The sequence below is a fragment of the Cyrtonyx montezumae genome, unplaced genomic scaffold (genome assembly GCF_038088225.1).
Source record: "Cyrtonyx montezumae isolate F1298 unplaced genomic scaffold, pur_monq_1.0 scaffold_25, whole genome shotgun sequence".
Lineage (NCBI taxonomy): Eukaryota > Metazoa > Chordata > Aves > Galliformes > Odontophoridae > Cyrtonyx > Cyrtonyx montezumae.
This window is the reverse complement of record NW_027071992.1, coordinates 10,152,359-10,165,978: the sequence shown is the minus strand read 5'-3', so window position 1 is coordinate 10,165,978 and position 13,620 is coordinate 10,152,359. Positions and strand designations below refer to the sequence as shown.

Sequence of the window (13,620 nt, the reverse complement as noted above, 5' to 3'; positions counted from 1 at the left end):
GTAAATTGTGGAAAATTCCTATCTTAACATATTTCTGTGACTACATGCTATCTGTATAGCTTCCTAGTTGTGAAATTCCGTTTTTTTTAAATATAATATTTTTAATAATTCATTATTGCATAAATTAGTCTATAAATTATAATTTCCACATGTATTTTAATGTATTTTAATTTCCCGAATATAGTACTTCTGGAAAGAAAATTGATTTCAGGGTAAAAGAATTCATAAAATTATGTTTTTTGTGGTCTTTGTAAGACTAATTCATAATCAAGGCATGATGTTTTTTTAAACTTTAATAGTTTTGTGGGGGAATACAGGTGACTTCTTTAACCTTTCAGATTAGCTGTTAAAGTGCTGTTTTTTTCTTTCTTTTTTTTTAACCTACTTTATATAGTTAGATGTTTTGCAGGACTTCAGTTTCTGTGTTGTGATGCTGGAGAATCTTAATTTTTATTTTTTTAACACATGGAAGCACTAACAGGTTTCTTACTTATTTAAAAAAGTGTCAGGATGGATTTAGTGTTGAATCTGCATTTTTGAATATTTATTGTTACCTCTATGGCTGAGCTCTAGAGAGATGTATTTGGTTTTATTTTTCCTCAATGGTGCTGTATGTTTCTGAGTAACAAAATGTGGATGAGTTCCTCTTGTACATTTCTATTTATAACATTCAACTGATAAACTAAAATTATTTAATTTCAATTTCAAGTTACCATTCTTTTGTTCCTATGCAAGGAAAACAGGTGGAATTGTAAAGACTGAGCAGTAAAGATGCTGTCTTAATCAGCCTTCACATACTGCATGACTCAGGTGTACATGAAATAGAAACTGCTGCCACTGCACTGAATGGCAATTTACTAACTGTGTCTTGACTCAAGTTTCTTCAAAGCAGAAGTAGACTGATGATGGAGACACTGGGTAGGTTATATGTCAGTGCTCATCTCTTCTGAGACATACTAACCAGGCAGGTTCTGAATTATTAATACTGCTGATGGGGGGACAAACAAAGTCTGTCCAGTACATCTGTTAGCACAATATATCTGTGTAGCTAGAGAGAACCATCAAACCTTGCTGTATGATTTGCTTCTGCAAGGGTAGCTGCATACTTCTGTAGGTATACTGTAGGTATGCTGTTGGCTCCCAATGGAAGCACTCAGATTGAAGTCACTTCACAATGTCAGTCTGTGATGTTCTTTGGAGACTGGTTCGTTATTTCCTACTGTTGGGATCTCAGCAGGTCTGTTTCACTCAGTAAGGTGCACGCCATGTATTTTAATCTTGTCTTTGCTGTGATAAACTTTATTACCATAGTGGCTGATGCTATATACAACTTCTGTTCAGCAAACCTGACTCCAGCAGAGCCTCTGAGCTTTGTCCATTCTCAAGTACTGTTTTTGGGGACATCCTGTTGCTGAGGCATGTAAGCCTTACCTGAACTAGCAGTGTTCTTTGATGCTAGCAATCTGCATAGTCATCTATGATATGTGATGAGAGAATCATACTGTGATACTTAAAAACCATGCTGCACTGAAGACGATAACGAATGTCAAGATTCAGACTGTGGACTATCTGAATGGTAATGACAGGAATCCTGAGTTCACGTAGCTAAAGTGACCTTGAAACACTTCTGCATTGGTTTAGGTACATGTTAGCCCTTGCAGTATTGATTACAAGAATATTATCTGGTCACTTTCACTGTAGAAAATAGCATTTTCATCTTGAGGTTTTTCAGTAATTTTAATGCAGTAGTTTTGATTTTAAATTCTTTATCTGCCAGGAAGGGATGTTCTAGATATGCTATGCTTTTGAGAAGTTCTAGATCTTTAAAGTAAAAGAAAATGTTATAAGAAAATGTTCAAAGTATTTTGTATTTAATGTGATGTATTGTTTTTATGAAGCTAAAGACTCTGAAAGAAACTGAAAAAAGGCTGTGTATCCTTTGGTGTACCCATACTGCTAGGTGTGAAGTCATTTAGAGGCATACAGATGTGTGCTAACTTCAGTGTATCTAGCAGCAGGAGTGGTAAGTAAATCCCCAAGTCAGGGCTGAGACTGAAAATTCATGGTGAATCTGTGCTTCAGAGATCTACCACCGTAGCGTTTAAGGTCAGACAGCAGGATTTTGTATCTTTGGGTAAAGTAAATCTAGACTGAAAACTTAATATCAGGTAAACAGAAAGTTAAGAATATAAGATTTCTACTTGATGAAAAAGAAAAAATCTCTAAGAGATTTATTGCGTCACTGATAATAAAAACATACTGAAAAAACTTAATGTTTTTTCACTTTAAAGCATTGTTTTCCCATGCTGTGTATCTCTTTTATAAAGTCATTCATGTTTTGAATTTTTAAATACAAGAAGGTTCATATTTTCAACATCCAAAAGAGCATATGTGACAAAATGTTTCTGCCATAAAGGATGTAGCTTTGAAGAACTGCTGCTCCTGTGAGTCAGAAGCAAGATATGCAGCTTTTGTTAGCCGTTCTGCAACACATTAGGGGTTTTAGCTCTCCCTTTCCATCCTTCCTTAAACTCTATTTCCAATTGGCCTGGCTAGTTTTATTCCTGCGTGCATATATGTTACCTTACAAAGCTATAAAATCCTAAGATAAAGGATATATTTCTAATGAATCTTTCTGACACATTTGCATGTCCAGTTTCAAGAGGTACTGGCAGACTACTGTCATTTTTGGTTAGCAGGCCTTCAGAACAGACTTCTGGGAGTCATTTCAATATTTGTCCAAAAAGCATTTGTATGAGTGGCTTTCTCAAACTTTATGAATACACAGTGTGTGGTTTTAAGCAGAGTCTGTCAGAAGTCTTTAACTGCTGATCGTTCATGCCATTTTTTTCTGAGCAAAGATTATTTGTCCCTTTTCTTTTCTGCCTCTTGCCAGGAATGGTGAAGTCAAAGGTGAAATTCATTCTCTTGGCAGCTCAAATTTTGGCTTTCCAGCCCCTGAAATAAGATTGTATATGTATATAGTACTTAATAGAAACCTCACGAGTATTTTGTTTAGTGTATTGCCAAAGCAGTTTTCTTCACAAAGAAGCTCAAATCATTTTATTAGAAACAAAAGAGAATTTTGTTGGAAAATCTATTTTCACTGCCAAAGAAATGATAGTTTTTTTTTTTTTTTTGAGTGTACTTCAGAATAAGAGTTCTGCTGTACTGAAAGTGATTGAATTTGTTTTAGTGTACAACTTGCTGCAGTACTACATGTGGCTTATATTACTGAGTGATTGGCGTGAAACTTTAATTGTGAATGTTTTATCCAGTGTGTTTGCTCTCCTTTTTCTGATTCTAGGTATCCTTTTCATCAGGATCCAAAATGTTTACCAGCTGAATACAGTCTATTCTCTTCCTTTAAAGAAAGTGTTCCTGATAAGGCTAGCTGTTACCCTTCTTTTTGCTGAAAACTGCAGTATATTTAGCATTATGTGGATTAATCATACGCCCTTAATTTTGTTTCTGAATTTCTAGTTGTCTCGTCTTAGCATTGTGTTAATGCTGTGTTGCTGATGGAGCACTGGTTGTCCTTTTAAGGATATATTTGTACTGTGACTTGCAGACCCTCAGTCACGTGTTATCCACTTCAGTCACAGGGAAGCTGAAAACAGAAGTGAATGTCAGTCCCTCAGACATGGCAAGCTCACTTATCGGTCTCTCATTTCTCTCTGAAGAGTTCTGTTCGCATTATTACATTCCTGACTCTCTTAGATTTTTGCTCAGCAATTTTTCTTCAGAAATCCAAGGGCTTACTGTTTCCAATGCTTTTATTTCAGAAAGGCTTTGCAGTCTTTTGGCCTTTTCATTAAGATTGTTTGTACTGTGGCCTGTTCACTTTTCAGTACATTCACTTTTCAGTGACTTAAGGGACCTGTGAAGCACATTAATGTGAGAGTTGGTTTTGCCCGGAACGAGCTTGTTCATAAAGAACGAAAGATATCAGTTGTGAGGTTTTAAACATGTTACCACTTGAAAGGTGAATGCAAGTGCTTGCTGTGCAAGTTGTGGCTCAGTCTGGTGGCTGTAGCCAGCAAAGAACTGTAAAGTAGACCTGTTATTCTAAAAGTAATTGAAGAAAACCCACCAAGTTTATTTTTATAAGCTACTGCTGGGCGGAAAACTGTTGTTCCATCCTGCAGTAATGTTTCCTGATGCTTGTGGCCACTGATTCCTTCTGTGTTGTCTCTAGAAATGTGAATGCCATTGTTATTGTGGCATGTTCTCCAAAACCACTGTTCTTGCAGCTGCAGTGGAGTTGTAAGAGAGTCTTATGGTGGAAAGGTTAAAAACGTTCTCTTAGTCTCTTCAGTTTTATTAAAAATTCGGTGTGATTATTTTCTTGTCTAGCTATTGTGTCAATCATATTTCTGAGTTTCCTGAAAAGGAGCAACTGCTGTCTAGGAGAAGAGTAAAATCAATTGGCTTTGTTCCTTTTCCCATCCACTCAGTTCCCTGCTTCACTGGGAGATGTTAATGTTTTTAAAGTTCGACCATTTCCTTCTATTGATTCACATATGCTTACACTTTAAGGACTTGTTGGCCTTTGAAGTCGCAAGTGATAATTTCACTGTATAAAACTGAGTGGCCAAATCTTATTAATGGGTCTGGGCTTACTTTCCTTTTAGATTTGGTATTCACCCTGTGGCTGGCCGTATGCCTGGCCAGTTGAATGTCCTCCTAGCAGAAGCTGGTGTTCCCTATGATATTGTTTTGGAAATGGATGAGATCAATGAAGACTTCCCAGGTCAGTATGCAAGCTATAAGTTTCTAGTAGATTGCATTAGTTCTTGCAAATTTTGATTTGATTTTGTTTTGCCATTGTACAAGCATTTTAAAACGAGGAAGTCTCAGTGAAATCATACAATTTCTCAGGCTGTACATCTGCCTCAGTATTCACGTTTCAGATAATTTTGTTGACTTTTGTTTTCTTCCTGGCTGCAGACACTGACTTGGTTCTGGTAATTGGTGCAAATGATACAGTTAATTCAGCAGCGCAGGAGGATCCAAACTCCATCATAGCTGGGATGCCAGTTCTTGAGGTCTGGAAGTCTAAACAGGTGAGATTTAGCCTTGTTTTGTCAGTACCTTCCTACATAACAGTAGTACCTATAGATTTAAAAATACAAAACAAAACAAAAAGTTTATAGGAGAAGCTAATGAGACTGTTCTGATTTCCATACTAATTTTTTTTCTGCAATCTTTGTTGTTGGTTTTGTCCAACAAAGCAGTCAGTACTCTGCAGTGGCAATGCGTTGTTCATGACTGTGGTGATCATTGAGTAGATTTAGTGAGATTCTTTGTGACTTCAGTCAGAAAGACTGATGAGTGTACTTCTGCCCACTGATGAGATTGGGACAAATGAACTTCTGCTCACATCTGCAGCCTTGAAGCATTTCTGTTAAATTTGCAGGGAATTTTATAGGCAACTTTAATATTGAGCTACAAATACATAAATATGAGTGCCTGGGTTCATTATAAAGCTTAGTCTGTTTAGATTTATCTGACAGTTATTTCAGCAGTTTCACGCTGTGTCATCTGACCTCACATATTCTTCAGAGTCAAGTACTCATTGTCAGAGGCATTCATTAGTCTGTGTTTTACCCACAGCTATGTGTTGCAGTGTGAGACATAAACTTGTATACGTTAAGTTGATACAGCTTCATTTTCTTTCCTGGAGGTGCAGTGAATTACTGATTTGACATGTCATGGATAAAACTTTTTATTTACTTATTTATTTATTTGAAAACTATGTATGAATTAATCCAGAGTAATGCTCTGGATAAGAAGCAGAGGTCATTGTATCAAGTGAAGTGGCTTTGTGTTTCCTGCATTTGAAGGGAGGGTGCTGGTTGTTTTTTGCTATGTCAATCACAAACTCCTTATATGCAGGTCATTGTAATGAAGAGATCTTTGGGAGTCGGATATGCAGCTGTGGACAATCCAATCTTCTACAAACCCAATACTGCCATGTTGCTGGGAGATGCTAAGAAGACTTGTGATGCCCTGCAGGCCAAAGCCAGGGAATCATATCAAAGCTAAATACTGATTTGTATTCAACTCACAATAGTGACTACAGTTTTGTCACAGAAAACAAGTTTTGGAAGTATCTCTTACTGCCACAATGCATCCGACATTTGCAGAAGACAGCATTGACTCCTAGGAGATATAGTTGAGTGAGAGATGCAGGTTTTTATGAAAGGATGGACACATCAGCCCATCAAACTAAATTTCCCATGAGACAATGCATTAGAATGAAAACATGCTTTCTAAGGTTAGTGTTGAGTTGGTGGAAGCAGGAGGTAATTATTCTTTATCTTTAAGTGGTTATTGGTTTCTTTCTTCTATCTATACTTCTGTCATGGAAATTGGCTAAAAATTACTGTGCCAAGATTGTATTCTGTCTTATCATTAAAGCTGTCCTTCGGCCAGGGTGAACAAAGATAGCTATTTATTTCATCAGAATATAAAGTAAAATCACAACCAGATGTGAACAGATGCAAATAAATGCTTCCGTGATTTGAGATTCCAATCATATTATGTTAAATCTCTATAAGGAATTGAACTGTTCCTTTGTGGATCATATGGATGCTGTGTATTTCTTTAAAATACAGTTCAGCTTTTTTTGTAGCGTCTACTTAGATTATATAGAATAAAACTGGGGATTTCAGGGACCTACTAATTGATCTTCAAAGCTGACAAGGAAGCGTACACCTGCACTGCTTAACTGTTTGCAGCAGCTGCTAGCTTCTCCATCTTTTCCAGTTGTTGCCTTTTAAAATTTTATGGAGATGCATGGTCCAGTTCTGCACAGGCAAAACAGGCTGTGGAATCCGGACTGCAGTGTTTCAGTTGCTGTTCACTTAAATATTTAAATATATTTACTATTTTAAAATTTAATAATGCTTTCTTAATCAACATTCTTGTGATGCTGAAAAAGGCACTTTTGAACATATTTAAGATGCTGGAGTTTATTAGATTTTTTTTTTAATAAGCTATTGTTTGGACAGCACAGAAATGTACCAAACTTAAAATCCAGTGTTTTGATTATTTGAATTCTCCTTAATCCAATTTAGAGCACTGTTTGAACTCCCACAATAAATTCTGCAATGAATTAAATTATGACATAGATTGCTGTTTTATTTTTATTATGCTAAGTGTACTTGAGTGGAACTCAAATATTTGCCTAATAAAATGCATTTGTCATGTTTTCATAATGATGTAGCAACTGTCCATGGTGACAAAGGCTAAATAGAAATAGTTTACTTCTGTAGAAAGCATTATTATTTGGGGATAATAACTTACTATCAAGTAAGTCTTGAAATTAGTCCATCTGTACTGACAGAACAAACTTCTTTGTATTATGCCATGTATTGAGACCTCATATAAAATAGAGTATTTCCACGTAGCTACCTCTGTTTTTATGTGAAGATCACTTAAAACACAGACTTTAAACAGGTAATGCGGGAAGAAATGTAACAGTATATAAAAGTTACCCTTCTACAAATCTTTTTTGTATAATTTGAAAATAAAAATTATCATGTAGGCATTAACATGTTGTACACTGCAGGGAAGTACTTGTAATGAAATGATAACTTAAAATGTTGCAGCATCTTTGTTTGAATGTAGTGTGTGACCTCTTTATTCCATTACATTCAACTTTTCTTTGAGGTATGCAAAAAAAAAATAAAAAAGCAAAACGAGGGAAGGGGAAAATACTAAGAAATGATCCTCTCTCTTTCACAATTAAGCAAAAAAAAAAAAAGGATTTGAAGGGATTCAGTATCCTAAACCAGCATTAGTTTTTGTCTTGCTAAATTTCAGGTACCTAACTGTAGTATGCAACATGTCTTTGCTTATAGCTATTTAAACTCAGCTCTTCTCTTTAAAAACAACAACAAAAAACACCTGGGGAGATGGAGGGAATTCTTTTTTCCTTTGTATTTGATGACAAAAATGTACAGTTGGATTAGAGGTACCAGTGTGACAATTAAAACTGTTCTTTAACATGGAAAGTCAGGTAGTTGTACTAATAAAAAGATCAGTTATTTTTCTTTATTGATCAATGTCTCATCTCTGTCTTGTTTTTCCTAAGGTAGGTAGCCTGGGGTTCTTCGTGGTAGTTAGAAGATCAAAAATGTAGTATGTACAATTCTTTCCCTTTACACCTGGATGACTCTTAGAATATTTATTTGAGGTATGAAAGATATCACTTGACCTTAGAAAATTGTCTATAACCTCTTCTAGTAAATGAGGAGTCAAGGAAGATGATCCTCCCCCTCTACTCTGCCCTGGTGAGGCCTCATCTGGAGTACTATGTCCAGTTCTGGGCTCCCCAGTATAAAAAAAAAACCACAGGGATCTCTTGGAAAGAGTCCAGCAAAGGGCCACAAAGATGGTGAAGGGCCTGGAGGATCTCCCCTATGAAGAAAGATGGAGTGAACTGGGTCTGTTCAGCCTTGAGAAAAGAAGACTGACAGGGGACCTGATCCAGGTTTATAAATATCTGAGGTGTGGGAGGCAAAGGGACGAGGCTGGACTCTTCTCAGCAGTGTGTGGTGATAGGACAAGGGGGAATGGACACAAACTGAAGCACAGGAAGTTCAGCACAAGTGTGTGTGGGAACTCCTTCCCAGTGCAGTGACGGAGCAGTGGCACAGCTGCACAGAGAGGTGGTGGAGTCTCCTTCTCTGGAGATGTTCCAGACCCGCCTGGACGCCTACCTGTGCAACCTGGGCTAGGGAGCTGCTTTGGTGGGGGCTTGGACTGCATGATCTCCAGAGATCTCTTCCAACTCCTACAGTTCTGTGATTCCATCCTAAATAATGCACTTTGCTTCTGACTTTATCCTTAATGAGATGCCTATCTGCCTGTTTCTTCAGTCCCCTGAAGTCCCTTCTGGTATATCATAGTGCCTGCAGTTTGCTAAAATCTCCAAACTTGATTAGCGTGCTTTCCTTTCCTTTGTCCAGGCTGTAATAAACACATTGAAGAGTAGTAATTTCAGCACTGACCTCCTCACAAAGTGCTACCTCATCAATGTCTTGGCTTTCTACTGAAATCACAACCATTTAAGCCTGGGGGATCAACCAATTTACCACTTGATAAATGTTCCACCTCTGCAAGCAACATGACACCTATGCGCCTGGGTATTGTGGGAAACCTTGTCAAAGACCTTCCTAAAATCAATCTTTTTTCTTTAGTCTGAATTTTTAGAAACCACATCATGATCTAATGAGTAATACATATCCTTCTGTGTCAGTGCCTTGTGGAAGGCATATGATTCTGCTCTGTTCAAATAGGGAAACTGGGATCTGAGCCTACTTTTGCTCAGACAATTTCAGTGCCTTGAACCTTCTCCTAGTAGGAAGTACCTGCTCAGGATGTGCACAGGTGAATGACCTTTCACGACAAGTGGCTGAGCTGCAAGAAGCAGTTTCAAGGCTTCATAGTATTAGAGGTGCTGAGAGAGATTCTTATCTGCCTCCCATGATGTGAGCCAGAACGCCAACCACCTTGTGGGTGTGTATAGCTATGGGGGATCCTCCTGCATCTCTCTGTTCCCTTTTCTTCTCTGAAGTGCCTGTATACCAATGAATGCAGAACAGGGAATAAACAGGAAGAATTAGAGATCTGTGTGCAGCCACAGGGCTGTGATCTCACTGAGATCATGGAGACATAGTGGGACTGGAATGCTGTCATGGGTGTCTATCTACTTTTTAGGAAAGACAAGGTGAGGAGTTGCTCTTTAGGTGAAAGAACAACTGGAACATACTGAGCTGTCTTGAAATGAATTATGAGCAAGTGGAGAGCTTGAAGATAGTGCTAAAGGGTTTTTAAGGGTTAAAGACCACCTAGTCAAGAGGAAGAAGTTGATGAGGTGACTCAGACAGCTGACAGCAGCCTCATGATCACAGGCACTGGTTCTCATGGGCAACTTCAGCCACTCTTGATATTTACTAAAAGAGCAGTAGGCTAAGGCTCACATTAAAGTATGGCAAATGGAGATCAAGGACAACAACAAAGGCTTCTTTAAGTATGTCAGTAGCAAAACGAAGACTAGGGAAAATTTGGATTTGCTGCTGAAGCATGTGGATACCCTGGTAACGGAGGAGACTTAGAAGACAGCTACTGAACATCTTCACTGCTTCAGTCTTCTAGGACTGCCCTTTGGGAATCCTGGGCCCTAGCGATGAGAGAGAGAGTCTGGGGAAAGGAAGACTTTCCCTTGGTCAAGGTTAAGATCTGGTCAGAGATCATCTAGGCAATCTTGATGCACACAGATCCATGGGCTCAGATGGGATGCACCTACAAGTGCTGAGGGAGCAAGCAGAAGTGATTGCCAATCTGCTCTCTGTTGTCTTTGTTAGTTAGGTCATGGAGAATGGGCTTGAGGACTAGAGTAGAGCCAGTATCAATCCAGTTTTCAAGATGGAGTATCTGGGAAACTACAGACCAGTCAGGCTCACCTTTGTCCCCAGTAAAGTGATGCAGCAGCTCATTCTGGATGTCATCTCCAAGCAAGAGGAAGAAATAAGGTTATCAGGAGTAATCAGCATGGATTCGACAAAGGGAAATCATGCTTGATCAGCCTGGCAGCCTTCTATGATACTGTGACTGGCTTGGGATGTGGGAGGAGAGCAGTGGATGTCATGTACCTTGACTTCAGCAAGGTTTGGCAGTGGTTCCCTTAACATTCTTATAGGTAAACTCATGAGATGTAGGATACACGAGAGGACAGAGAAATGGATTGAAAATTGGCTGAGTGGCAGATCTCAGAGGATTGTGACCAACAGTGTGGAGTCTGATTGGAGGCCTGTAATTAGAGTTGTACCCCAGTGGCTGATACTGGATCTTATCTTGTTTATTATCTTGGTTAATGTCCTGGATGAAAGGATACAGTCTACCCTCAGCAATATTGTCGACGATACAAAGCTGGGAGGTGTGGGTGACAAACTGGAGGGCTGTACTACCTTTCAGTGAGACCTGGATAGACTGGAGAGTTGAGCAGAGAGGAACCTTATGAAGTTGAACAAGGGTAAGTGCATAGTCCTACACCTGGGGAGGAATAATATATGCATCAGTACAGGTTAGGGGGTAACCTGCTGGAGGGGAGCTCTGAGGATAAGAACCTATATGTCCAGGTGAACATGATAGCCATGGGCCAACAGTATGTCCTTATGGTCAAGAAGACAAATGGTTTCCTGGGGTGCAGTAAGAAGTGAGGCCAATGGGTTGAGGGAGGTGGTCCTTCCTTTGCACTCTGCCCTGGTGAGGCTACATCTGGAATCCTATGTCCAATTCCAGTTCAAGAAAGACAGGAAACTTCTAGAAAGAGTCCAGCAGAAGACCACAAAGATGATGAGACACCTGGAGCATCTCCCATATTAGGGAAGGCTGAGAGGCCTAGGACTCTTCAGCCTGGAGAAGAGAAGGTTGAGAGGGAATCTTATCAGAGCTTATCTAAGGGTCAGAAGTTATGTGGATGGGGCAAAGCACTTTTCAGTGGTGTCCAGCAACAGTACGAGAGGAAATGGGCACAAACTGAAACATGAGAGAAAATTTCTTTTCCTTGAAGGATGCAGAGCACTGGCACAGGCTCACAGGGAATTTGTGGAGTCTACTTCTCAGGAAATATCACAACCTACCTGAACACTTTTGTGTGTGTAATATGCTCCAGGGAACCTACTTTAGCGGGGGGTTGGACTCAATGACCTTTAGAGTCCATCTCAAACTCTACAATTCTGTAATAAAGTAAATATGGTGCTAATTTACTTCCTTCTATTCTAGTGTTTAATTATTTGTAATATATTTATTAAACCAAAATACTGCAGTGTTTAGGTTCACTGACGCTTACATGCTTTAACGTGAACTTCCAGATTCTGCAGGATAATTCTACAAAATGGAATTTGAATACTGGGAAGTCTGTTCCATACCTAAGTGCAATTCACATACTCATTTAATGGGACTTGCAATGAGTATATTTCCAACAATATCACTAGTGTGGGGTGGTTTTTAAAAAAAGTCTGTTAAAATAAATCTTAAATAAGAAATGATAATGACATAAATAGTCCACCTTCTTTGTAGCTGCCCATAAAATATACATATAAATTTATACAGATATAAATTTTGTGTCAGAGGAGTAACTGTGCTGCCAAGATCATATCTTTTCTTCATATATGGAAAGCAGCCTTGTAAATAAAATTATACGTGATACACTTGTTAAATGTGCTGATTATGACAATTACTATCATTCTGATATTTTGCAATTAGGTATCAGACTAGAAAAAGACCCTGTATGTCTCTTCACCCTCTTTTACGGTCCATTGCAGACAAAACCTGTCATTTTCCAAACCTTTCCCTGTTAAAGAAGAAACCAACAGCAGAGCTGGAGGACAGAAGGAGTGAGGGGATTCACACTCAGTAAGAATCGTCTTCTGAAGGAAGACTGTGGTTGAACTTTAGCACAGCATGAAATTAAGTTATTCTATTACATGGTCAGTCTAACCCATAATTTAAAAAATCCTGGGCAGAATGGAAAATAACAGCTAGTGAACATAAAAAGCTCAAGCAGATGTTGAAGCTGTCTCATGCAGTAATAACTAGCAGTTGCCCATTCTCCCTATTAAAATATTACAGATGTGGAGAGTAGGAACCTTCTGGTTTTCCGATTGTACATTCTCAGAGCTTACTGTTGTCACAGGCCGTGGCACAATGAGCTGTGGGTTTGTCAGTGTGTGTGCACAACACAGGAAGTTGACTTTCGTCTGATTTATAGGCACATCAGCAATCCTTGTTTGTCATCAGAGTAACATCCCCAGAGGTACCCACTGAGTGCCAGCTTAGTAAAGCTTAAGATGTGAGGGGATCTGATTATATCTCAGTTTTGGAGAGAGGATCTTATGGGTGCTTATACATATCTAAGAGATGGGAGTCAAGAGGATGGGACCAGGCTCCTTTAAGTGGTATCCAGCCACAGGTCAAGGGACAATGGGCACTATCTGGAATATAGGAAGCTCCATAAGAATGTGAGGAAAATATTGTTTAAGGATGACAGAGCACTGGCACAGGCTGCGCAGAGAGGTTGTGCAGTCTTCTCTGGAGACATTCAAAACTTCAGACCATGCTTGGATGCTTTTCTGTGTAACATTCTGTAGGGAACCTGCTTTACCAGCAGGTTGGTCTTGATTGTCTCGAGGTCCCTTCCAACCTTTACACTTGTGTGATACCGTTATTTTTGTAATTGTCTGTATTTTGTGGTGGAGGAGGTGGACAAAATTAACAGGAATGAAAACATTAAAAAATTTACCGTGGTTTGTACACAGGTAATTCTATAGAATACAAGGAAAATAGGAAAGGAACAGATGAGAATAGGAGTGGAGCATCTAAAAGATTTTTTCCTCTTGTTTTTTTCTTGAAAATTTTATGTTCTGTATCTGTGCCGTCAAAATAAAGATGCAACAAAATACTTTGTACAGCCTGAATCTGATGCTGTATCCACCATTTGCAATTGTTTGTGATTGGAACTATTAGTGTTTTGTATCAGTATTCACAAGTTGGCCAGATAGAGGAATTTAAGAAATGTAAACGTGTTATTATTTCTGTAAATAGCTC

The 13,620-nt window shown here is 38.7% G+C and overlaps 1 protein-coding gene across 3 annotated transcripts in view; it reads left to right on the top strand.

Moving 5' to 3' along the window:
• The window catches only part of NNT (nicotinamide nucleotide transhydrogenase), a 46,104-nt gene extending 38,036 nt beyond the window's left edge, over window positions 1-8,068 (top strand). For all 3 annotated transcript variants that reach the window (XM_065739927.1, XM_065739926.1, XM_065739928.1), the window contains 3 exons: window positions 4,635-4,753; window positions 4,951-5,066; window positions 5,899-8,068. In XM_065739927.1, coding sequence (XP_065595999.1) covers window positions 4,635-4,753; window positions 4,951-5,066; window positions 5,899-6,048 — 385 coding nt within the window. In that variant the 3' untranslated portion in view covers window positions 6,049-8,068. The remainder of the gene's footprint in view (window positions 1-4,634; window positions 4,754-4,950; window positions 5,067-5,898) is intronic.
• Window positions 8,069-13,620: the final 5,552 nt, after the last annotated feature.